We start from the raw sequence: 27,504 nt of genomic DNA, 5'->3' as shown, positions 1-27,504 counted from the left end.
AGTTTTTGTGTTAAATTTTTCGTTATTAATGTTAGATCGAGCTTACCACTAGGCCAACAATTACGCAGCCACTGTCTTCTCAAAAGTTTTATAATGGGAAATCGAGTCCATAACCTTGACTCTCTCTTCTTCTTTTTTATCCGAAGACCATAACTTTGACTTTAATTCCAAGTGTCATGTTCCATCGGATTCTGATTCCACATTAGATCTTGCCAACGTATAACAAATGTTTTATTTTTTTAATCTTTACTGTTTAAAAATAAATTCGGTAGCACATTAATTTAAGAGAAATGAAATCACTCCAGGAAATTTGATATCCAAGTGCGGTTTGCTGGAGGCGGTTATGTTAAAGCCTCTGATTTAAAGTATTTTAAAACGCTGATTCAATTGTCTTCCTTTTAAAAATGTTCAAAATACGTTGTGTTTTTGTTTTAATTTTCTATTATTTTCAAAAAAAAAAAATGTTTAAAATACTAAAAATAAACCTTCACCTAAACAGCACCGCTCTCATTTTTTCCCCTCTCCGTCGTGAGAAACATCTCCCTCTTCTTTTCTCTTCCAAGCATCTCAACAACGCTCCTCACTACAATGCTTATTTGTTGATCGAGTCCGAGTCCGAGATCGGCCCTTGGTTCTCTCTTCTCTCTTTCGATCTTCCTTTCCTTACCGCATTTCTCAACAACCATTTCCAATTCCACGCTAATGGGTACGCTTTCAATTCGAATTCAATTTTCATACTCATCGATCTGATTCATGCATTTTTTGTTTTTCATTTTTCTGATCAACACTTTATTCTTCAGTTATTGATTTCGTATTCTAATTCCCATCCACTTTCAATCTCTTATACAAGATGATTTCTGGTTATTAACGGAAAATGGTTATTATGCTCTTCAATGGGCATGCCTTAACAACTTCCATCAGATTGTGCAATATCTCACTGAGGTATTCCTTTTTCTTTTCTTTTTTGCATTTTTTTGGGTGTTGTTTATGTGCAGAATTAATGTTTTTTTTTTTTATATATATAATTGGAGGGCCTAGCCCAGAAACATTACACAAAAAGCTGATGCATGTTTACGAAACCTGTTCCACCATCAGCTTGGTACAAAAAGAAAACCAAAAAAGACTCAAAACTATCAGTGGGGATTCAAAAACCCTCATCTCACCACCTGAAGGTTCAATCCTTCCTTGGCTAATCCATCAGCACAAATATTGAAATCCCTGCGAATATACTCCAGCTGAACAAACTCAGAAAATTGAGCTGTTTCCTTAATGCTACCTATTAGAGCAGAAAAACCACAGGGGCTTGCATTGTCTTCTGCACAAATAATTGCCTCCTTGCTGTCACACCCTAACCAAACACTAGGAATCTTCAGGTCCCTAGCAAGTCTCAAACCATGAAGGATCCCCCATAACTCAGCCTCCAAAGGAGAACAAACCCCTATGTTGTAAGTAAAGCCTTTGTTTACTTATATATATATATATATTTACTGTAAGAAACAAAAACAAGGAAATTTAGTAGCTGAAGATACAGTTCTGACTATAGTTTCATGACTAGTGCATGATAGTAGTAGCCTTCTTCTCCTCCTTCCACAACTTGGAGGGAATGATCTATGCAACCTTTACCCTTCAAACTCTAATGATGCTCTTGTAAAAGATACACATAATCATTGCGATCTCTTTCATCCTCCCTCTCACGGTGGCGTTCTCTGTGGGCTCTAAAATGTCACAAGTGACAAAATGACCATATAAAAAATTAAGAAGGTGAAATGATATCTTATAGACTATTAAAAATGAAGTAACATAATATGACCATAACTTACTGGCATTCAAAAACCCACCATAAAATATAGACCGGCACAGAGAGTCAGATATAATAACCAGAACCTGCGAGGTCAGAATTTTCATATAAATTATGACCAGAGAATTTGAATATCAATAACTTGAGAAACTTAACAGATTAAATTAAATTAATATATAATTATAACATAAGTGAGAGGATGGAAATGTTGATCATCCACACTTACACAGTATAAATGTGAGCAAATTTATCCTCCCTGGGTGGCGCCTAATTATAGGCATCCCTCATGACTAACCGTGCAAGCAACTGCAAGTGATTCATTACAAAGAATTATAGTATATGAAAGACCCCAAATTTATGGGGTGTAATTCAACAATAGGTGTATAGATGTTTTTATTTTAGTTTTTTCCAATTCAAGTTAAAACGTTACATTGTATGTTTAGTATTGCAATTGTATAGTATTCTCATCTAAACAAAACAGTATTATATTCATTACTCTACTTAGTCTCAGCACATGGAGGTATGAGGTATGTGGTCTCCTCAGTAACTGAATTTGTTTAAGTTTATTCACTTCTTCTCAATATAGATGAAAAACCTTGGCATGAACCAGAAGCCAGGGAGGAGTAGAGCGAGTACGTATTGGCATTGGGAAGGGAGGCCCTTGATTGAGCCCGGCAAGCGACAAGTTATGGTAATGTAATTGTGAAGTAATGGGAGAAAAGAATGGAGGAAATAGGAGAAAATGAGGTTTGTCGCGCATATGGAATTGTGAAGTGTACGGGTTGATTTGGATTTTATAATTTTTTAATTTAAAAATATATATATATATATATATATGTTCTGCTTTTCACAAAATGTTTTTTTTAATATTTTTGTTCTGTTATAATAAAGTTTGCACATTCAGAACTTAAACTCAATATTAAAGATTAAGATAAAAAAAACCTCGTACATGTGTTTGGTGACTATATTTAACAAATCTAAATTACTCATACAAGATAATAAATAGAGGTGTCAAAATGGGTTAAAGCCCGTGTGTCAGCCCGCAAAGCATTATATTTGATCCTTACTCATTCGGGCTTTTTTTGTGGTAGGGCCTGTTTTAGCCCTAACCCTCAAAGCCCTATAATTTAGCGGGCTGGATTAGGGCTGTTCCGCGGGCCAAACTTTTTCTTTAATCAAAATTTTCATTATTTAAAAAACTAAAAATTATATAAATTTAAATATTTAAAAATATAAGTAAAAATTGTAGTGAATTTGGTTAAGAATATAAAAGAAAGAGAAATATGAAAGAGAGAAAAATGAAGGGTAAAAAAAAAATAAAAAGAAAAAAATAAGAATAAGTATAAGCGAAGAGTTTGTATAAGAATCTATTTTAGATGCATGTTTAAACATGAAAGTCATGAAAAAATAAAGAGTCACATGTTATGAACCATATGAAAGATCATTCATAATCCATGTGAAAGATTATGCATAATCTATGTGAAAGGTCATCCATAGTCCACGTGAAAGATCATCCATAATATTTTACAGTACCCCTTTGGATGTATTCTACAATTCAACACACCATTAGTGTGATGATTATAGAATATATCAAAGGTCATGAAAAACAAAAGAGTCACGTGTTATGAACCATGTGAAGTTCATCCATAATTTTACAACAAAAATTAATTTTTCAGTAGTGATATATTTTAACAGAGATTTTCATCTACGCATCAATAAAAATAAAATTTCTATTGACATCTAAGCATGTTATACATCCAAATTTGTATTGAAACATATTGTATACAATGCACTTTAGTAATTTTGTAGATAATAATAACTAAAAAGTTTTTTGTAAGGGTATTAGTTAAAGAAAATTAATTATTTTACTTTCAAATATATAACATACTAAGAGCAGCTATTCAATATTGATATTAAGATAATTTTTTCATCATTACTTTTAGTTTCCACTATAATTGTTGTATTTACTCCCGGTGAGAAAATCTTTATTTGATGGCATCATTTAATAATGAATTTAGTAAAAGTAGAAACTAAATTTTAACTTATATTAAAATTTTGTTTACATTTTCACTTGTATTTTTGTGTACAAATCTTATTTTATTAAAAAAATTAAATTATAAGAAATTTATAATTTGTATAAAATATGCTAAGAAAGTGTTAAAAATTTATTTGTTAAAATATTTTTTAATGTATTGAATTTGATAAAAAAATTGTGAAATTATAATTTTGGATGGCCCGTTTGGCGCTAACTAATAAGGCTTTTGATCCATGCGAGTCTTGATTATTGAGGTTCATTTGGTCCTGCGAGTTTTTTGCCCCTAACCCACACGGGCTAGGGCCAAATGGGACGGACTGACTCATTTTGATAGCTCTAATAATCAATTAGTTAGTAAGAATAATAAGGTTAAAATGACAATAAATATAATCTTTCTCATATAATTATATTAGATCTATTTCATGAAATAAACACAAAGGCTAGAATAAATAAATTAACGAATAGATTACCAAAAAAAAAAATTAAGGAATAAGCATCCAAAATTAAATTAAAATATTTAAAAAATAAGAAATTAAGATAATAACACGCGCATTAAAATACTTACCAGCTAGAAGACAATAAAAAATAAGTATATAAAAATTTTCAAAAAATTGAAATTTTTTTTTGACAAAAAAAACAAAAAATCTAGTAAAAAAATACATATTGATTGACTTTAGTTAATCAATTAAAAAATGATTAAGTAACCTCTGTAATATTTATTATTTTTAACAAAGCAACATACTAATTGGCATACCAATCCATGGAACAAATCAGACAATTTAAATCAAAAGGTGAAAAAGAAAAACCAAAATCTAGTCCAGCCAACCCATATTTTTATTTTTTCCTTTTGTAATTCATTTTTTTATCATGTTCTTTTATCTTTTTGCATATTTTCCATTTAGTAAGTTTTCTTCTCATTTCCTGTTTTTAATTATTTTATCCTAAATCCACATTAAAAATCCTTTTTCTTTTTGTCTTTTCTATTTAAACAAACAAGCTCACTACCTTAACGAAATTTCAATTAAAAATTGAAGTATACACGGACTTTTGGATGAATTTTTCTCTCTCTAATAAGCTGCTTTTTTTAAAAATAAAAATATTTTTTATTTCATATGCGTGTTAACACGGACTTTTGAAAATAAAAAGCATAAAAATAAAAAAAAAAATTGTATACCAAAATGAAAAATGTTAAAATACTGTTTTTATTTAAAAGTATTTTTTAATACTAATCGAAACATAAGAGAACTCCGACTTTTGGGCAAAAAATATTATGTAAAAAATATTGCACAATATTTTTTTTAAGAAAAAAAAAAAAACCAAACGAGAACCTTGAAAAACACAGGGTTGAGCAGTATCATATAAGATAGGCCCAATTGAAAAACAAAAAAGAACCTTCAAATAAAACCTCAACTAGCCCAATTATATAAAAAGGCTGAAAGACAATGTACGAAAAAAGAGAGGCTGAAATTGGAACGGAAGCATGCAGCCCCCAAACCTTCGCCGTCAAGCATGCTACACATCTCCTAATCTCTTTTTTTTTTTGGAAACTGACACATCTCCTAATCTCTGAGTCATCCGATTTTTAATTTTTGTATTTCTTCATCTATTCATCAATTTTGCAACTTCATCTTTAATTTTTTAACACAGCTGCTTTTTTCTTTTTCCGGTTGACTTTGATGTTGTTTTATATATATATATATATATATAACAATGACATTGTGGTATGAACTTATAATCTCATATACATAAGTCCCTTACCACTAATATATGATGTTTATTCATATAGCTAGTAAGATTAATTTTAGAATGATTTGATAAAATATAGTATTGTAATAATTCACACCTGGGTCATTCATTTTTTTCACGTGTAGGATGTATAAATTAATATTTACATGCATATGCGTTCGATCGATCAATTCTCTTGGAGACACCGCGATTGATAATTAGTATCAATTTTCTTCTCTTATTTTTTTGGATAAATTAGTATAATATTTTTTTTCTTTTTTGGATAAATTTTTTTTTGGATAAATTAGTATCAACTTTCAAAACAGAAAATTAAGCAACTACATTTTAATTGATCAATCAATTAATTATTTACCCTATATGTATAGTTAATCATTTTCTTTAGCTATTATATTTGAAGATATATGTACAATTTGAATACATAATTTATATTGTATTAGGGATATATAATAAAGAATCATTGATAGCATTTAATTAAAAGTTTGAGCTATTAGATGAGATGATTGTTTTAAAATGGTATCAAAGCACAAAACAAACCAAAAAATGAGATTGTGCATTATTCATACTTTAAATCAAAGAACTCTTGCATAATGAATTGTGTTAGAAAGAAATAATATAAATTTTTAGGTATCTCACCTAAAAGCTCAAGTGGTTAATTATTTATTTTTTATTAACGTCTTACTGTTACTTTTTTTTAGACTTAAAACTACAGCGACTATCTCAAAAATAACCAAACGCATCCATCGTCGTTGCATGTTATTTTTAATTGGATAAATTATGGGTTCGTTTTTTCTACGGTCAATGTAGATAACTTATTTAAGTGAGCTCAAAACGACGTCGTTTTGAGGCGAAAATCAATGTATTTTTGTAATTACAATTTATTTCAGAGTTATAATAGTCTTTTTCATTATAATTTTTTAACCCAAAACGACGTCGTTTTGGGAGCGAATGTAAATAACTTATCTACATTCATTTTACAAACATTAAAGCCATAAATTATTACTTTAGCGCATAAAAACTACTCTATCTTTTATAAAACCATTCCTCCAACGCTACTTACGCTAGCTAGGGTGGTGTAGAAGCAGAACACAATATTTCCTGTATGTCTGTGTATATTCCCAAAACTAATTTTTTAAAACCCTTATTAGATGTAATAAATGTATTTTAAAATGTACAAGAGCTGCTTAATTTCCAGTACTTTTTATCGAAAACACTTAACTTGCTAACAAGTAAAATCATTGGCAAATCAGTGGGCCAGAGGATAAGCCAAAAAATCTTCGGTTGGGGGATAGTCTCGTCCTTTCTCCGGTTGCGAAGGGGCTAGCCCAAACGGGCCGTACCCCGAGGGCATGGTGCCCGAAGGAGGTTGAATGGGGATACCTCCTAGCAATGTACAAAAAAAAAAAAAAAAAATCATTGGCAAATTAAAATTTGAATTTGGCCAACAATTATTATAAAAATTCATATAACGTATTTTCTTGATTAAAATAATTTCTCGAAGATATATATACCAAACAATAATGATAATTTCGCGAGGATGATGTCTTAGAAATCAATAGATAATTAAATCAGGCATAATTAAATAAGATTACTATCATTAATTTGTAAACATTTCTAGCCAGGTTAATCTGCTTAGCCTGCCGCCGCTATCAAATCCAGGTCCACATTCCAAAACACTTAATTAGGGTCTCATTTTTCTAATTAAAAGTCACAACCAATGTTAATTCAAAAATATTAAGGGAGGTGAATCTGAATTGAAAAGAAAAATTATCAAGATGGTTGAATATTGGAGTTAATTAACTGTGGTATAAAATGGGGGTTGCACTAGCTTCTTTTTGAGCATAACCAAAACCAACTTGGAAGTAAACTTTGGAAAAACAATGAGGTCTCTAATGGCCTCAGCTTCTCTCACTCTTGCATTAGCCATAATCTTTTTCAGTTTCCCATCTGAAATTTCAGCAAACGACGCCGGCTATCCCTCTCCTCTACCACCATCAGTCCACTCACCACCTACCCCAACACTCCCTCCCCTCATTCTACCACCACTACCACCACCATACAAGTACTCTTCTCCTCCACCACCTCGCCCAACACTCCCTCCCCGCATTCTACACCCACCACCGTACAAGTACTCTTCTCCTCCACCACCAGTCCACTCACCACCTACCCCAACACTCCCTCCCCCCCTCATTATACCACCACCAGTTCAAACCTACCCTGTTCCCCACGCTCCTCTCTTTGTTCCTCCCCATGTATATATTTAATTGTTATGTATAATTTAGTTGATAATATGAAACATTCTTTTACTATTTAATATTTTAGTCTCCATTTTCATGTAGAATATTTATCTTGTTGAATATCAGACATGGACTAACAGACCAATATATGCGTGTTTATATATATGTAGGTCTAAGCGGAAAAGTGTGAGTTAAAACAAAGAAAGCCATGGATGGGAGTGGACGGAACACTTTACAAATACACGAGGAGGAATAAGAGGAAACTTTTCACATATTTCGTCTTAAGTGTTTACTTATTTATTTATTTTAATTGCTTTTTTGTTTAATTAGACACTTGTAAGTTGTCTTCAGCTGCCTGTTTGTTAGCATAATTATAATTCTCAGTGTGTCAGTTTGTAAGTCTAAGGAGTGAAATAAATATTCCCTATCTCATAAGGGGGAATGTGTGTGTGTGTGTGTTTGGAATACAATAATATATAGGTTTAAACGTTTTGGTGAGCAAATATAAAATAAGCATCCCGTGCCTTCTTGATTTTATGATGGTATAATATCATATGGTTTATAAAACTTAGTTTCCAGAAAAAATATTCTGTATAAATTATAATAATATAAGTATATTAAATTTATCTCATAAAATAAACACAAGCTAGAATATGTAAAACAATTTATCAACTATCCAAAATTAAATTAAAATGTTTACAACAATAAAAAATGAGGATAACATATTAATCAAAATATTTACAAGTCAAAAGATAACAAAAAAAAAGTATAGAAAAATAATCTACAATAATTTACAATTTTCCTTTGACAAAATAAAATTACTCCTACGCATCTCTCTCTCTCTCTCTCTCTCTCTCTCTCTTTTCGGTAAACACTCCTACGCATCTCTTAAATGTGATGAAAAAACACAAAGTCATATAATTTTTTACAAAATAAATAGATTGATTAACTTCAGTTAATTAATTAATTAAAAATGATTAAATAACGTGTTTAATAATATATTAATTATAACAAAGCAACTTGCTAATTGGCATACCAATCAATGGAACAAATCAGAGAAACCAAAAAGTGAAAAAGAAAAACTAAAATCAACTTTAACGAACCCGCGTTTTTTTTATTCTTTTGTATCATTTTTGTAATTCATTTTTTATCAAGTTTTAATATTTATACTTTGCTTTTTTCATTTTTATTTTAATAGGGTTTTTGCTCATTTCCTATATCTATTTATTTATCCTAAATCCACATTAAAATTCCAATTTTTATTTATTTATTTTTGTCTTTTCTAATAAAACAAACAAGCTCCCTACTTCAGCTACAATTAAGTAAACAACAGAACTACTCTTCGGAAATACACAGGTTTGAGCTCACAATCATATGAGATAGGCCCAATTGAAATTGGACAGAGAACCTTTAAAAAAAGAAGGGCTGAAAAGCAATACACAAGAAACAAGATGGGAAAGGGACCGAGGAAATCTCCACCGTCAAACACGCTACACATCTCCGGATCTTGGGTCACCTGGTTTTTCCTTTCGTGGATAATAGGGAAAAAAGTGTTTGTCATTTTAATTAACATAACACTCTGTTCTTTTAAGAGAGACAGACATAGAAAAAAAAATTATTTAAATTTTAAATTAAAAAAAAACCATCAATTTTCTCTCTTTCATAATTTTTATTTTTATGTGTTTATCTCTCTCCTAAAATGACATTATGTCATTTAAAATGACTAATACCAAACCCTATAACTCTATTATATAATTCAAGTTGTTTTCTTTTTTCTCCTTCTTCTTCGAAAGTAATGATTCTACTGAGTAAGTGGTTCATCGAGTTAATCAAAACCCAATCAGTTCAAATCGGTTTTTGCTGGTTTCAATGCTAATATGATCCAGTCATCCAACCACTTAATTGATAACTGTTTTTAAAAACAGATTTTTGGTTTCTAGAAAAAGACCAACAAAACTCGTCTAGTAAGGTTTGTTGTGTAAAAAAAAAATGAAATTAAAATTTGTAATTTTTTTTGATTTTAGAATCAAATTTAGAGAATATGTTTTAGTAGTTTTCGTTTTTATTTTTAATTTTTAAAACAAAAAAATATAGAAAATACGTTTTTATAATTATTCTACAAAATAATTTTAAGAACAGAAAAAAATCAAACACAGTCAAACAGATCTTAAATTTCTAGCAATTGGTTTCCGAAAACAATGTTTAAATTGTCAAACTGCCTAAGAATTTTGTAACAAAACACGAGAAGTCACAGTGCATCCACTGCACCGTTGATCACATAAATTGGTCAGAGATAACGTTATGCAATGACTAATTAAATAATTATTAAATTTAAAGTTATACCTTTTAACTATTTTTTAAATACAAATGGTATAATTAATTTTATTTTAATTCCATTTATTAAGAAATCAACAAATATGTCAATTAAAGTGACATACAAAATATACTTGGAAAACCCAATTAAAAAAACTACGGGTAAGAGTATACATTATTTTCAGTTAAACTATAATCTCTCTCAAATTATAAGAAAAAAATAATTTTTTTTATATTAGGAGAATAGACCTCACTCAAAAGACAATTGGTGTTTTCTCTTTGAATTGGGATGCTGAAACAGAGAAAATGAATCCTATTTATAGTAAATGAGTTCTAATTCCGTGAATTGTACCAATTCTAAATTTAATTTACCAACTACTATATATGTGTTCTTTCCGTGGTTTGTATTTACTTTCGATATTTAACACAGTAAGTTGTGCACTTTTAAGAGTGACCTTAAAATTTCAGCCCAAAAAATAGCTTTACACAAGGTCTTGGATTGTGTCATAAAACTATAACTCACTGGTAAAAGTATAACTCATCTAAATGGGTTTTATAGGATGGGTATATTACTTACCCTGATTTTGCACAAAAATTCGGGATTTTTTTTCTTGTTTAAAGAAATTGTATAAGGTGTTCTTACTAAAACATTGGTTGTAAGAACCAATTAACATAATTTACAAAAAAAAAAAAAAAAAAACCAATTAACATAAGAAGTTTATCCATAGCTAGTAAGATTTAAGGATGAGTTGATATAATATAGTAATTTTTTTTGGGAAAATATTTTCTTATGTTACATAAACATTTAATTTTCATGTTGTGACCCTTCGATTTGCGTGCAAAGTTTTTCTTTTGTTTTTCTTTTTTAATAAATGTGGAGTCCACTACTAGTTGAGTCATAATATGAGAATTGAATTCTCATGTAATATGAGAAAATCAAATCCCATTTTTTTTATATATAAATCACGTATATTTATAGGAGAGCAATTTTGTTCGAGACAATAATATTCATGTCATGATAAGGATAGTTCTCTCAAAAAAACTTTTTTGTATTCGTGAAAACTTGAATCCAAAATCTTCATTAAGCGGAATCAGATGTGGGTCGGTCGCTGTCCAAGCTGGTAAAATGTATAAAATAATATTGGTTTTTTAAGATGCTGGCCTTTTGTTCTACCCACTTGCAGAGACAGCCAAACACCACGATTAATAATTTAGCAAATGCACATGCTAATTACCGAACCAATTTTGAATTAGAAGTTTAAGAATTACATTTTAATTGATTAATTAATTAATTATTCATCCTATATAGTTAAGCATTATCTTTAGCTATTATATATATATATATATATATATATATATATATATATATATATTCAAATACATATTTTATATTATTTATTTTTGAATCACTAGGAAGATAATTTTAATATTTGAGATTTCTAAATTATTTTTAAGTATCTTCTTATTATTTCTGAGATACAACCATATCTATACAAATTACATTAATACTTTTTTATTAGGACCTATAACTTGATACAAACTACTCAAATTCCTTACTATTAGATTAATCCTATAGTAGCTTAAAATATATTCTTTTAAATTACATTAGTGAGTGAAATATAAATTTTATAACAATTACATTAATAAAACATGTCATTAAAATAAAAATATATTTAGAATTTAAAGAATATTACAGCACGTGAAACGGTGCTTTTGAGAATGAATTATGATCAGACCAATATTATATGGGCTGGCCAATGTGTATTGGGCCTAATCACACACGGTTGACGTATGAGGACTCTGGATTGGGCTATCAGATTTCTGGGCTGGTGGTAATTGTTGAAGATGTGATGAGTATGATTCTCGATCCCTTGGCGCGATGATCCTGACTGGGGTACCTGTAATGACACTCTGACGCTCAAGTCAGTATATCAAGGTCAGGTTTTTGTGATATTCTTACTGAAATTAGATTATTATACTTGGGCATGTACCCTTTGTTTATATAGTGGATCTGAAGCCGCCTTAGGTAGACGGTATGACTTCTGATTGGCTGTTTATGGGCTGCAAATTCAGCTGGTGCTTCCCTAGCCTTATCTCGTTATGTCAGGTTGTCTTAGTAGAGTGGTGGCAAGCTGGTGCTGTTTTATGTTTATTTGTTCAATGGCGCGGTGGATCTTCACCGATTCCTTTTATCGCTTCCTTATCTCTGAAGTCCTGTTAAGAGGCGATTTCGGCGCGATGATACCATCGCGCCCTCTGATGCGTGATTGAAGGCGTCGCGCCTTGTTTTAGGCCTTGTGGATTTGAGCCTTGTTCTTTGAATTTTAATCTTTGATGGGCCTACTGTATTTTATTCAGATCAAATTAAATTCAATATTTTTATATGTCGATAGAGTCATACATAAATAAAAATATATATATGCACCTAGACCAAATAATTAGAATCTTATTAAAATTTGTGGAACTTTATTTGAGGTTTGTGCTTAATATTTCTCCCTTTACATAATAATTTTATGTGAAAATCTCATATAAAAAAAGGTTTTCATTCTATTATTTAACATTACCATAAAAAGTTTCCTACACACACAATATTTGGTGGGGCCCGCATGTTTAAAAAAAAAAATCTAGCACGCAAAACGAATCTCTATAACATAACGCAATCATTTTTCCTACAACATAACTCTTATAAAACCCTAAAAAAAATCATCTAGATGTAATTTTATGTGCAAAGGGCTAGTCAATTAGACATATATAATTAATTAATTAATATAACTTTCTAAATTATAACCGTTGGATGGATGAAAATCAACGGTTAGGATGAGAAGTAAGACTTATAAATCTTACACTGGAGTCAAATAATCTCTCCCCTATATGTATATATAGAGAGAGATATTAAAAGTCAATAATACCGACATCTTTGAGCTGGCTTCGAAAGCTCAACCCTTTTTTTTTTCTCAAAATGATTTTTCCACTTTAGATCATGGTCTGGTTACTGGTATACCATCTTTTACGTTGATTCCTTCCCATTTTCCCTTCATGTATGATAAGCTTTTGTTACTGTACAGTTTTTTCGACAAAGAACACTTAAGATATAAGCGGTTAATCAAAGTATTTTACAAACTTCAAGAAGTCTTTACATTTACTCTTAGTTAATTTATCAATAAAAATCTACTGATATATATAATTAAATTGAATACAAAATTTTTTCTTTATCTATTATGTTTTACAATTGCTTGCATATTAACCCTACGGTGAATTAAAAAAATGTACATATGTACAATAACTTTCCTGTGGGGGTTGATTATTGATTTTGGATCAACCTCTTACCGTTTTTATTTTTAGACTTAACCAAAGCATCCATCGTTGCATGTTATTTTTATTTGGATTTATAAAATATTACTTCAGTTCAGTGGATAATAATTACTCTTCGTGTACCCCTTTTGATTTTTATAACCCAACGCTAGCTAGGGTGGTGTAAAACATAATAGTACCTATATATGTCGGTGTATAATATATTGCCAAAACTATGAATTTTCAAAACCCTTATTAGATGAAATATTCCATTACAAGCAACTTAATTTTTAGTAATATTTTTTTTAACACTCAACTTGTTTACAAGTAATTAAATTTGTTTCAAAAATAAAAAATAAAAAAATTGGTCAACTATTATTTTAAAACTTTTATATCATGTATTTCATAATTACTAAAAGAAATCTCAATCTCGTATTACGAGGGTTGAATTGACATGATAAGACATGAATAACATGTACATGCATTTGAATGTTACTTTTACTAACGTCGTGTTGATCTGACATAATATGAATATTTTGTAAAATGATTAACACGGATCATTTTGTATTTGCATATTGACACACCATATAATATGATTTTTTTTGTGTCATTTTTTGCTAACATAAATTCGATATGAATTTAAAAACAGATCAATTTGAAAATATTTTTTTTTTGTTATCAGCAAGAATTGTGTTAAAAATTGTCACCGTGACCACCATAGGCAACAACTAAGAGTCCTAGTTGATGATTAGGTTTAGGCTATCAATTGAGATTTAGAGGACCAGCTTTTTGATGGACAAGATAGTTGAGATATGCTAGCGGAACATGATATATATAAGAAATTTATCTAGTGATTGATTTTATCCTACTCAAAACATTATCATAAAGGGGACTTAATTAGATTCAACAAGAATATAGGAGAAGATGTCATCTACCTCCTTGGAGCTTTCTTGGAAACGGGAGAGCCAGCTCAACCGTTGCCGACATCACTATTGGTCACTAGCCATCTCTATTGCTAATAGCCTTCTAACACCATCATGCACCATTACCACCAACCATTAGTTAGCACGATCACCAGCCTCCATCATCGCCACATGGTAACATGACGTACGTGTGCACTTAAACAAAATTTCATTAAAAGTTGTTTAGAAAAAAATTCTGATTCTATCCAAATATTGCACTAACTAGTGTGTTTGACGTAATTAATATTAATTTCTATCCAATAAATTAATTAACTCAAGGTATAATTCAAATCGAATTATTTTATAAAAAATTGATTTTGTCATGATATGTATATAAAAAGTTTAAAAATTTATTTGGTGAAGATATAATTTTTTATTTTGAAATTTTGTATAAATTATTTTATATGTTTGAGTAAATTTTATTTTAAATTATGATTTCTAGTATTTTAAAAAAAATAAAAAATCGGAATGTATAAAATATTCAAAATAATTTTTTTTTTAAAAAAATATAAATCATTGTCGAGTTTTGTTGATAATTTTGTAACGCAATGGCAATTGGAACAACAGCATGAAAATTGTGAAATCGACAGATTACTTTCTAAGAAATATCAAATATTTTAACTGATGAGAGTGAGATGATCATGAAATTCGTCTTATGTGCCGTATATAAATCACACACAACCTTCGAGAGAACCCCATACATGATTTCGAAATTAGATGCCAAAAGGAAGAGACAAAAACATGTAGGAAAAAATAATTTCGCGAAGGCATATACCCCAAAAAAATTAACAATTTCTCGATGACGATGTTTTAGAATCAATAGAAATTAAATCAGAAATAATTCAATCAGATTCCTGTCTTTTCTTTTTTTTAGGTTAAAGGTGGTGTAGACATTTCTAGCCAGGTTCATCATCTGAACTGGCAGCCACATCAAATCCAAATCCACGTTCCAAAACGCTTTGGGCCTCATTATTATAATTAAAAGTCAACACGACTGATCAGCAATTCAAAGATAGCCTTACATAATATCATGCATGTTTCCAGGAAGGTGAATGTCAAGTTAAAATTCGCAAATTTAATTATCAAGATGGTTGGTTGGAGTTAAATGGTAAAGAAACAAACTATAAAATGGAGTGCACTAGCTTCCTTTTGATCACAACCAAAACCCACTTCAAAGTAAACTTTGGAAAACAATGAGGTCTCTAATGGCCTCAGCTTCTCTCACTCTTGCATTGGCCATATTCCTTTTCAGCTTCCCATCTGAAACTTCAGCAAACTACGCCTATTCCTCTCCTCCACCTCCCAAGGAGCCATACCACTACCCATCTCCATCGCCACCAGTTCACTCACCTCCTCCTCCAAAGGCTCCTTACCATTACCCATCACCACCACCACCACCTTATAAGAAGCCCTACAAGTATTCATCTCCACCACCACCAGTCCACTCACCACCTCCTCCATACCATTACTCATCACCCCCACCCCCACCTTACAAGAAGCCATACAAGTACTCATCTCCACCACCTCCAGTCCACTCACCACCTCCTCCATACCATTACTCATCACCGCCACCACCACCTTACAAAAAGCCATATAAGTACAACTCTCCTCCACCACCAGTTCACAAGTACCCTCTTCCAGTGCACCACTCTCCACCACCACCTTACAAGAAGCCCTACAAGTACTCATCTCCACCACCACCAGAGCACAAGTATCCTCACCCCCACCATGATCACCACCACCACGACGATGACCATGACCATGACCATAATGATCACCACCACCATGATGACCATGACCATGACCATGATGATCACCGTCACCACCACTCATCTCCCCCACACCCTTATGTTTACCACTCTCCACCACCACCATCACCACATAAGAAGCCTTATGAGTATAAGTCTCCTCCTCCTCCAGTCCATTCCCCACCTCCACCACACTACCTCTATAAATCACCACCTCCACCTTACCACCATTAGATAGTGCTTTTGCATCACATGATCACATGGTAATTTTTCTTTTACTCATCTTACATTATTTTTATTAGTAGTACAAAATTTCCCTTCACCAGTTAATCCACTTCTATTCTCTCTTCCCCAACTTATCAGTATATACATATATATATATATATTTGTTATGTATAATTTAATTGATAATATGAACATTCTTTTACTATTTAATATTTCAGTTTGCATTTCATATAAAATATTTATGTTGTTGTATTTGGTTAAGGGATCAAATATATATGAACTGACAGAGCAATATATATATGCGTATTCGTGTAGGATCAAAGCAGAAAGTGTGAAAACAAAGAAATCCATGGACGAGAAGCAGCACATATTGGTCAAAAGTGTTCTATTATTGTTTGGTGGACTGCGTTCATTTATTTATTTTAATTCTGTTTTTGTTTTATTAGACAGTTGTATAAGGCACTGCCCGCTACATGTGTCTGCAGCTGCTGCTCATGCATTATGATATTCAAAGTGTCAGTTTGTAAGGCTGAGGAGCCAAATAAATATCCCCTCTCTCATGGGGGGAATATATTTGTCCTTTGTATCTAAGGCTTCCTTTCTATTATTTTTATTACAATAACAATTTACGCTTATTGTTTATAGTTAATTGTTTTTGTGTTAACTTTTTCGTTATTATTTTTCTTAATTACTATTATTTAAAAGTGAATCATTGGTAGCACATTTTAAGAGAAACAAAATTAGAAATAAATAGAAAAAGAATAATTTGATAGATGTAAACTTTGGTGAGCAAGTAGTATTTTTCTTTGTTCGAATCAAGGTATCCACTATCCAGTGTTTTTTTTTTTTGGAGGTTTATCCAGTGTTTTTATAATTGTTAAAAATTAAATTCCTGGAAATACTTTCGATCTTCATTACTTTACCTCTCAAATGAGGTGAATTTATACAGGTAATATTTTAACAACCTTAACACAAATTAAGGAAACTACTTCTAAAACAGCTATCAGCCTAACAGTAAATACAAACTAAATTACAAACTACTTCTATTCAAATCAAATTAGCTATTGTTCCTATCTCTAAGCAACAATAATTCAAATTTAAATCTCTATCTTCAACACTCCCCCTCAAGTTGGTGCATGGATATTCATCATGCCCAACTTGTCAATCAACTTTTCAAATACTTTCACAGACACACCCTTTGTTAAGACATCTGCAAGCTGGTCTTCGGATCGAACAAATGGAATTTGAATCACTTGATTATCTAACTTTTCTTTAATGAAATGCCTATCCACTTCAACATGTTTAGTTCTATCATGCTGGACCGGATTGTGTGCAATTTCCACAGCAGCCTTGTTATCACAAAAAAGCTTCATTGGCTGATCATATGTGATTCCTAAGTCTGAAAGTATGCTTCTGATCCAAAGTAATTCACAAATGCCATATGACATACCTCTGAACTCTGCTTCTGCACTAGATCTTGCTACTACCTTCTGTTTCTTGCTCCTCCAAGTGACTAAATTTCCTTCTACAAATGTAAAGTATCCAGAGGTTGACTGTCTGGTAGTTTTATCTCCAGCCCAATCAGAGTCTGTGTATGCTTCTATACATGCTTTTTTATTTTTTGAGAATAGGATACCTTTTCCTGGTGATCCTTTGAGGTATCTGAGGATTCGATATACTGCCTTCATATGTTCTTCACTAGGAGAGTGCATGAACCTGCTTACAACACTCACAGAATAAGCAATGTCAGGTCTTGTGTGTGATAAATATATTAGCTTTCCTACTAATCTCTGATATATGCTTTTATCTGTTTCCACTTGATCAGGATATATTCCAAGTGAATGATTCATCTCTATTGGAGTATCACTTGGCTTGCAAGCCATCATCCTAGTTTCGGATAGGATGTCTAGGATATATTTTCTCTGACACAAAAATATTCCTTGTTTAGACCTTGCAATTTCTATTCCCAGGAAGTATTTTAGTTGGCCTAGACTCTTCATTTCAAACTCAGCAGCAAGTTTCTTTTCCAATAATTTCATTTCTTCTACATCATCTCCTGTTAGCACCATATCATCTACATAGACAATGAGTATGGCTATTTTACCTTCATTCTGTTTGATAAACAGTGTATGATCCGAATTGCTCTGTCTATAGCCAAACTTCTTCATTGCTAGTGAGAACCTTCCAAACCATGCTCTTGGTGATTGTTTCAGACCATACAAAGCTTTATTTAACTTGCAAACTGTATTTTCCTCTGACCTTACTCCTGGTGGAATCTCCATGTACACTTCTTCTTCTAAATCACCGTTTAGGAAGGCATTCTTCACATCGAACTGCTTTAATGGCCAATCTCTGTTGGCTGCCACAGACATTATAATCCGGATCGTGTTGAGTTTGGCCACTGGAGCAAATGTATCTTGGTAGTCTATTCCATACTTCTGAGTATATCCCTTTGCCACAAGTCTTGCTTTATATCTGTCAATGCTTCCGTCTGCTTTTAGCTTTACTGAGTATATCCATTTGCATCCAACTGTTTTTTTTCCTTTTGGCAAGGTGGTTAGGCTCCAAGTTTTATTACTTTGAAGTGCTTCCATTTCAATGTTCATAGCTGCCTTCCATTTTGGATTTTCCATTGCTTCATGCACACTGTTAGGAATAGCTACAGTAGATAATTGATCAACCATTAATGCATATGGTTCAGATAGCCTATGAGAGGACACATAACTACTAATGGGGTATTTCACTGTGACATTCGGATCTGGTTCATAATTTTTCTTGGGTATACCTTTGGTTTGTCTTTCTGACCTTCTAATTTGTATAGTAGGATCTGAATTATTTAAAGTAGGGGCAGAATTATTTAAAATAGGAGCAGGAGCAGAATTTACCTCAGTAATGTTTTCTGTTTGAGCTTCAGGATTGTCCATAGCAAGAGGTTCCGTTATGAGAGGTAGACATGGTGTTTCTTCTGGTGTAGATGAGGTGTCTGGTGAAGAATGTTGAGAAGGAATAATATGTGTGAGGTTATGAACCGTGATAGGAGAAGTTAATGCAGGGGTTATAGGAACAGACAAGCAGATTTCTTCTTCTCTAATATGTTGAATCTCCCCCTGAGAAGAAGGATGCGTGGCTCCCCCTGAATAAAAAGCTTCAGATTCTAGAAAAGAGACTTCAAGAGTTACATGCATTTTTTTTGATTTTGGATCAAAACAACGATATCCTTTTTGGAGGTCAGAATATCCTACAAAGATGCATTTTATAGCACAAGGTTCAAGTTTATTTCGGAGAGGTTTGGGTACATGAACATAAACAGTGCAACCAAATACTCTAGGTTCTAAATTCATGACATGAGGGATAGAGAAATAGGATTCCAATTTCTGTTGAGGGGTAAGAAAATTGAGTGCACTGGACGGGGTACGGTTGATGAGATAGGCAGCTGAGAGAACGGCCTCTCCCCAATAAGAAGAAGGGACATTCATTCCAAATAATGAAGCCCTTACCACCTCTAATAATTGTCGGTTTTTTCTCTCAGCTAATCCATTCTGCTGAGGTGTATAAGTGCATGAGGTTTGGTGTTTTATTCCTTTAGAGAGCAAAAAATCATAAAAGAGTTTATTTTTGTATTCAAGGCCATTATCTGATTGGAAAATCTGGATAGAACTGTTAAATTGAGTGTGAACCATACTATGAAAGTGCTGAAAAACAGAGAAGACTTCAGATTTATTTTTGAGTAAGGAAATCCAAACCATTCGAGTACATTCATCGATAAAGGATACATAATAATAAGAGTGAGAGAAGGAAGGAACCTTAGCAGGTCCCCAAACATCAGAATGAATGACTTGAAAAGGGATACAACTCTTATTTGAACTGGAATAAAAAGGAATTCGATGGCTTTTAGCCATTTCACAAATCGAACACTTAAATTCAGAGGGAAGACATCTAGAAAATAAATGGGGAGATAATTTCCTAAGGAAAGTAAAGGAGAGGTGTCCTAGTCTCTTATGCCAAAGCCAAACTTCAGAATGAGGAGAGTCAGTGGTGGAAGCTTGATGAGTTGAGGGAGTGTCATGAGGAGGCAGGTCTAAGAAATAAAGGTTGCCATGTCTAACACCATAGCCAAGAATCTCCTGTGTCTGGACGTCCTGAAAAACACAAAAATTGGGCCAAAAAATCACAGTGCAGTTAAGTTGTGAGGTAAGTTGACTGACAGATAACAGATTGAAATCCAAAGATGGAACCACAAGAACAGAGTGAAGTGTGAGAGTTTTGGTCAGAGTAATAGTGCCCTGACCCGTGATGGAGGCAGAACTACCATTAGCAGTAGTTATGGTTGATTTACTACAAGAAGAACAATGTGTCAACGCAGAGGCATCACGAATCATATGATCTGACGCCCCAGTATCAATTATCCATGAGCAATTCCTAGAAGTGGCAGATAAAGCAATAGTCTTACCTAATATACCTTCATACACAGCATGAGCCTGAGGAGAAGCAGAGGGTGTACCTTCGGAAGAAGACTGAAGAGCTTTGGAGATTACCTTTCGTCGAGGTCTCTTTGTGAAGTCCCACCAATCTGGATATCCTATGATTTCATAACATCGAGTCTTGGAATGGCCTGAATCACCACAGTGGGAGCACACCAACGTTTTCCCAGAAGGAATATCTTTTCGAAACTTGGAAAGAGGATTCGCAGAAGGGGAACGAGAGACATGAGAGACCAGAGCAGAATTAGATACCAAAGCCGAGGATTCTGATGAAGGATTAGGACGACCCATTGTGATTCGTTGTTGGTGCTCACGGCGAAGAAATGCATAAGTGCTTTCAAGATCCAATTTTGGATCTTTACGAAGAATCTCACCTCGTACCTGGTCGAAGGTAGAGTCTAACCCACTGAGAAATATGTAGACCCGTAGACGAGCCATCGAGGAGTGCATATGAACCACATCAGTCACGGTGGTTGCTGGAGAAGACATTCGGTGGTCGATTTCTTGGAAAATAGACAGTAGTTCATTGTAATATGTGGAAAGAGGGCGACCATGCTGCTTTGTTGAGAAGGATCGTTGATGGAGTTCAAAGAGACAGGTTTCATCTGACCCATCATAGAAGGTGCGAAGTGCGGCATCCCAGATGTCTTTGGCTGATTCAAGGCGGATGAACCGCTGCATCAAGGGAGGGGTCATGGATTCAATAAGCCAGCTTTTTACTTTCTGGTTTTCAGTGACCCAGGTAGCATAGGTGGGGTCAGCTATGGGTGGTTTTGGTGTTGTACCAGTGATGTAGCCAGATTTATTCCTAGCTCCAATTCGCATGTCCATTAACTGGGACCAAAGAGGATAGTTTGAGTCATCGAGGATGACAGTGATGGGAAACGAAGAAGAATCTTGTTGAATGATAATGTTTTGGGATGGGGCAGAGGTGGAAGAATCGGTGGGTGAAAGAGGGTTCTCTGTGTTCTCCATGGAAAATTAGGGATTGTAGATAAGGAAGGGGATTTTCGAGAATAGAATGTTGATTTCGGGTAGGAGAACGGGTAATATTAAATTAAACGGGTAAAAAAAAAAAAATTTGAAACTGTGGGAAGGAATTTTTAAGGAAAGGAGAAAAAAAAATTATGATGGGACCTTGATTTCCTGGCTCAAAACACAACTGATACCATGTTAAAAATTAAATTCCTGGAAATACTTTCGATCTTCATTACTTTACCTCTCAAATGAGGTGAATTTATACAGGTAATATTTTAACAACCTTAACACAAATTAAGGAAACTACTTCTAAAACAGCTATCAGCCTAACAGTAAATACAAACTAAATTACAAACTACTTCTATTCAAATCAAATTAGCTATTGTTCCTATCTCTAAGCAACAATAATTCAAATTTAAATCTCTATCTTCAACAATAATAAAGATGAAAGTGGCATCGGTATCCTCGTTTCCACTTTCGACCCTCGACTCCTCGAGCGCATATAAAGTTCATGACAAATATTTGTAAAGCATATCGAAGTACGCAATTCTAAGAAGTTTCACAAAATTAATCAAACCAAAATTTGTAGTTATGCAGATCTGTTTTCTTCAAATCCCTCCCTATATTCAAATACTCGTCATGTCAGTACCATGTCTTCACGTACGTCCAAGTGCATTCTTATCCTTTACACCACCAACGACACTGTGTTGGGTCAAGTGTGATAAATTTTATATTCGTCGGTAATGTACTCAGTGAAGTGAATATAGTATATATGTCTATGAACCCAATGTCTTAAGGTTTTGCATTAAGATGTGATGTTGGATCTACTTGATATGATGGTGTAGCTTTAGTTCATTAGTGGTTGTCTCCTGCCATGAGCTTCTCCTTGGACCCACCTGACAGTATCAGAGTCTGGTTGGGCTCGAGCTAGCCTGGTAGGAGCATATCAGATGTTGAATTTCACGCTTGAGTAGAGATTGTTGAGATATTGAAGAGTAATAAGTCCTACATTGATTGATAATGCGCTAAGTGAAGAGGAGTATATAAGTGGATGAATCCATTAACTCAATGCCTTAAGATTTTGGGTTAAAATATGGTATCAAACTCACTTGGTATATTTGATCCGCTTAGCCCATTGGTGGTGGTCACCGCCATGAGCTTCCCTTGAAGTGGTATCAAAGTCGGGTTGGGCTCGAGCTAGCCTTATGATTAACTAAGAGGCGGGTTGAATACTTGGGTCTGGATACTCGGTTGAGAGAAGCATACCAATGTTTTCACACTTGAGGGGGAGATTGTTGAGTATTCAAGTGTGATGAATCTCTCATTGATTGGTAATGAGCTAAGTGAAGTAAATTTAAGTGGATGGATCCATAAACTCAATGTCTTAAAGTTTTGGGTTAAGATGCGATGTTGGATCTACTTGATATGATGGTATAGTTTTAGCCCATTGTAAGTTGTCCCCCGCCGCAGGCTTCTCTTTGGATCCGCCTGACATATTGATTCCCACATTCGAAAACGATGAGTTCAATTATCTGCAAGAGTAGATTCTCTCATATTAAAATACTAAAGATTTGGTTATGTAAAATTTTTGTATCTATTTATTTTTTTACATGTATTAATTAATAGGTAAAGTCCAATTATTATTAATAAAAAAAGTTGTTAGACAAAAAAAATTTACAATGAAATTTTAATATGGGAGAATCAATTTTTTTCACATTTACCTTACAGAACCATCACACGCTCACAAAACATAATATCATCATTACGGGGTCTTTGAAAGAATTGAGGGCCGGGATAGAAGCAGTGTTTTAAAACTCCACCCCACCTCCCGGTTGACCCGTGTCAACCCTGATCCCTCCCCTATGAGGGTTGGGGTCACTGGTTGGACCCTATATACACATCGACCCCTCCAACCCCCAAAATCCGGCCGGATTTTAGTGACTCCCGGGTCAGAGCGGTCAAAGGGGGACACTGCATGTTTTTTTTTTTTTAAAAGAAATTCCCTGAAACAATGTCGTTTTATTGAAAAAATAAAATAAAAATGCTTACAAACCTAAATCTAATCGTTCTCTTCTCTCCCAGTGACCTAGACGTCTTTAATCTTCACCTCGCTGCCGTGAATCTTCTAGAAAAGTTAAGAATTTTTTCCCATTCAAATGAAATCCTTACAGTTGTTGATGGAAAATAAACTCATTCTTACTTCCTTTAAATTTTTCTTTGTCAGAGACCTTATTAAAAGAGGCAGAACCGGGTCACCGTAGTGACCCCATTAGAATATGAGTTTTGTACTTTAGTATCTTGATACTTTAATTAAGTTGTGTAATATTGACTTGTGGTTGTAATTGGTGAATTATGTTAAGTATATTTTGAATCGTAGATGATTGGTGGCTTGTTTTTTAATATTTTCATATAGGATATATATATATATATATAAAATCAGGTCAGCGTAGTGACCCCGTGACCCCTCGGTTGAACCCGTGTCCCCGTGACCCCTGATCTTGGTCGGGTCGATGGCCGGGCTGGGTTTTTAAACACTGCATAGAAGGCAGTGGAGATTCTTGCTTGAATCAATAACATATTATAGGGATTTTATTTAGGATTAATGGTGCGTGTTTTTTTTAAAAAAAAAAACAAAGGGGAAGTTATTTTGTTAGTTAATCAAGATAAATTTGTTGGGGGAGTCTAAATATTAATTTTTTATTTACAATAAAAAACAATGACATGGTAAAAAGAATTAATATGTTAATAAATTAATGAAAATAATTAACTCAAAAATAATACCATACTATCTCAAATTTAAGGGCATGTTTTGTGCATAGTATATGAAAAGGCCTGATAGTATAAGACTTGATAGTATAAGACCTGATTGTATAAGATCTGATTAAATTTTAATACTATCCAGTGTTTGGTATGATATTATATAAGATAATATCCTCTAATATTTTAAAAGTTAATATATTAAAAAAGTTTATTTTAATATATAAATATTGAAATTATATATTCGTTCTTGGGAATTGTACTTGTAAGTAATATTAATACATCAACCCCTTATCAAACCTAATCCACCACTCCCAGGCCGGATTAAGTTATACATCATTTTGATGTATAAAGGGATCCTGTTGTATAAGCTTATACTATACGATGATTACACCAAACAACTGAAAATGTCATAACGTATAGTATAAACTTATACTATCATGCCTTATACATCACACCAAACAGTCCTTAACGGTAGCAGAAAACTTACTTGTATATTATTGTACAGAAAAATATTTCTGCAGTTACTGCAGATAAATTATCTGCATTTATTCCATAAATGACGTTGTTTTGGGATTGAAATATTAAAAAATTATAATTATAAAGATTATAATATATGCACGGACACTGACACGAGACACGACACGACACGCCGAGAAGTTAATTCTCAAAAATGGCATATTTCGACACGTTGGGACACGTTTTGATATTAAATAATATTTTTAATATATATAATATAATTTATATTTAATAGTTATAACAGTCCATAATAAGTCATATAACCAATCAAATATTCAAATTTCATAACATAAATATAAACAAAAATAATTTTTCGTACCTTGTTAATTTTTCATGTCAAATTTCATAACAGAAAAAAATTGATTTATAATTTTTTTTTATTTTTAGTTAATAAAATAAAATTAAGCTAAAAAAAAGTGTACGAGCATTGATCACGTGTTCGAAAAAGTTGACTGCGTGTCGGAAAAACGTGTCGGAGCGTGTTGGAGAGTTGACCACGTGTACCAAAATGTTGACCGCGTATCCAAGCGTGTCTCTGTCGGACACGTGTCTGACACGCTATTTTAAGAAAAAAGATGTGTCCAGGTTTGCTAGACTATAATAACCCTAAAATAAATTAAAATTATGAAAACAACATGATTTTTGTCCCAAAACGACGTCGTATTGAACTTACTGCAGACAACTTATGTGCAGTAAATGCAGAAAAAGAGAACTCATTATTATAAATTTAAAATATTTTAGCGGTGGATTATTTTTTTAATTAAATGTTTTAATATATGTTTATTGCAATTGGTGAAAGAAAACAAAACTAGGTCTTGATAGTACATATTTTACGTATTACTCGACGCAAATTTTTTTTTATCACAATTACTTTTGTGGTAATTGTGCTCTAATACGTAAAAATAAAATAGTTTTATATAATTTCAAAAAATTTGTGGTTATATTTTTTTAATATTTTCATGAACTTAAATTTAAAGTTGATTCTAATTATATTTAACCATATTAAATTGTTACTTTCTCTTGTTAACTTTACTCTATCGTTTAATCAACTCTCGCAAATTAGATAGTTATTTATATAAAGAAAATCTAAAAAATTATTTTCACAACCGCTTTACTAACTGATATATGGTTACGATTTCTTGCATTTAATATTTTTATCTTTTGTATAGTTATTATTCTCCATATTTAATACTTTCATTTATATATATGATAAGTATTTGACTGTTGCACACGTACAGCAGCTACAAAAATATAAATCTCTATATATATATATATATGAGTTCGTCTTTTCTACATTCAATGTAGATAACCCAAAATGACATTATTTTGGATAACCCAAAACCATATTATTTTGGGATAGAAATCAAAATATTTAAGTATTTTTGTAATTAAAATATTCTTTGACACCGAAATTTAAGGGTAATTGGCCCATCAAACGGTCTGGTGATTTCATACCACTAGGGTCGGTTTACCGGTACCCACCATCACTGATTCACTGGTTGAATAAAATGCACCATTTAATATATTTATTAAGTTAGGAGAATTATTTCAAAAATTGCATCTAATGGGGTTCGAACCCTTTCCAATGAAGTTATACAACATAGTAAATACCACTAAATTATATCACGTTATTGTTTATATGGCCCCAATTAAAATATTTATTATATAATTAAGTATAAAATATAAATTTGTATATATATCTGGTTCAACCAGTAATCCACCAGTTGAACCATTGATTCAGTGACCCGATACCTCGATCGGGTCAATGACCGACTTGGTTCTACTAATATTGCTAGCAAGTCGAAAAGCCTTGTGCATCTTGATTTGCCCTTTTGGTATAATTTGTTTATATGTAAAAAAGGTTACACTTATATTTAATAATATGATATCAAAAAATTACTAACTTTAATACATTAATATTATCATATTTAAGATGCTAAATTCATTAAAAACATGGTATTACATTATTAGAAACAAGTGTAAAGTATTTTTGTACTGATAACTACATTAAAATAATCTTTTTAATTTTTAAACTTCTTAATTAAGAGGAATTATATAATAAATAATTAATTGAAATTGCTAATAACTACCATAAACTAATTATCATATTCCCAAATTAAAAATCACTGTATAGTCTCTCGTACTTATCTAAAAATTATCTCCCCTCCACGTGTTACATTGCATGTTGGGCACTTGAGCTTCAACACTGCATGCTGCCACCTTTACATGCAATTTTGAATTTACAGCTATACCCCTTCTCTTACCACCGCCACAATTCCATGATTTTCTCGAGCTATAATAACCCATATCCTCAGACAAGGTCAAAATAGTCATTACACCACACATGGAAGAAATTAAAGCACCATAAAAATGGAGTGATTGAAAGAAGTATGTTGCACACACAGGTAGCACAAAAG

The 27,504-nt window shown here is 32.5% G+C and overlaps 1 protein-coding gene across 1 annotated transcript; it reads left to right on the top strand.

The window, feature by feature from the left end:
• The first annotated feature begins 15,572 nt into the window (after nt 1–15,572).
• Nucleotides 15,573–16,361, top strand: LOC133313277 (extensin-3-like). The gene is made up of 2 exons (XM_061514621.1): nt 15,573–16,085; nt 16,200–16,361. Exons 1-2 carry the CDS (start codon nt 15,573–15,575, stop codon nt 16,359–16,361), a joined length of 675 nt encoding a protein of 224 aa, XP_061370605.1.
• Nucleotides 16,362–27,504: the final 11,143 nt, after the last annotated feature.

This window comes from Gastrolobium bilobum, unplaced genomic scaffold (assembly GCF_033153095.1).
Source record: "Gastrolobium bilobum isolate Gb01-03AN ecotype WA unplaced genomic scaffold, APGP_CSIRO_Gbil_v1 utg8451, whole genome shotgun sequence".
Classification (NCBI taxonomy): Eukaryota; Viridiplantae; Streptophyta; class Magnoliopsida; order Fabales; family Fabaceae; genus Gastrolobium; species Gastrolobium bilobum.
Note: the sequence above shows the minus strand (reverse complement) of the source record. Positions and strands in the feature narration are given on the sequence as shown.

Coding starts and splice junctions, on each gene's coding strand:
- LOC133313277 (XM_061514621.1), top strand. CDS start 15,573: ATGAGGTCTCTAATGGCCTCAGCTTCTCTCACTCTTGCATTGGCCATA. Junction 16,086..16,199: donor CATCTCCACCACCACCAGAG/CACAAGTATCCT, acceptor GATGATCACCGT/CACCACCACTCATCTCCCCC.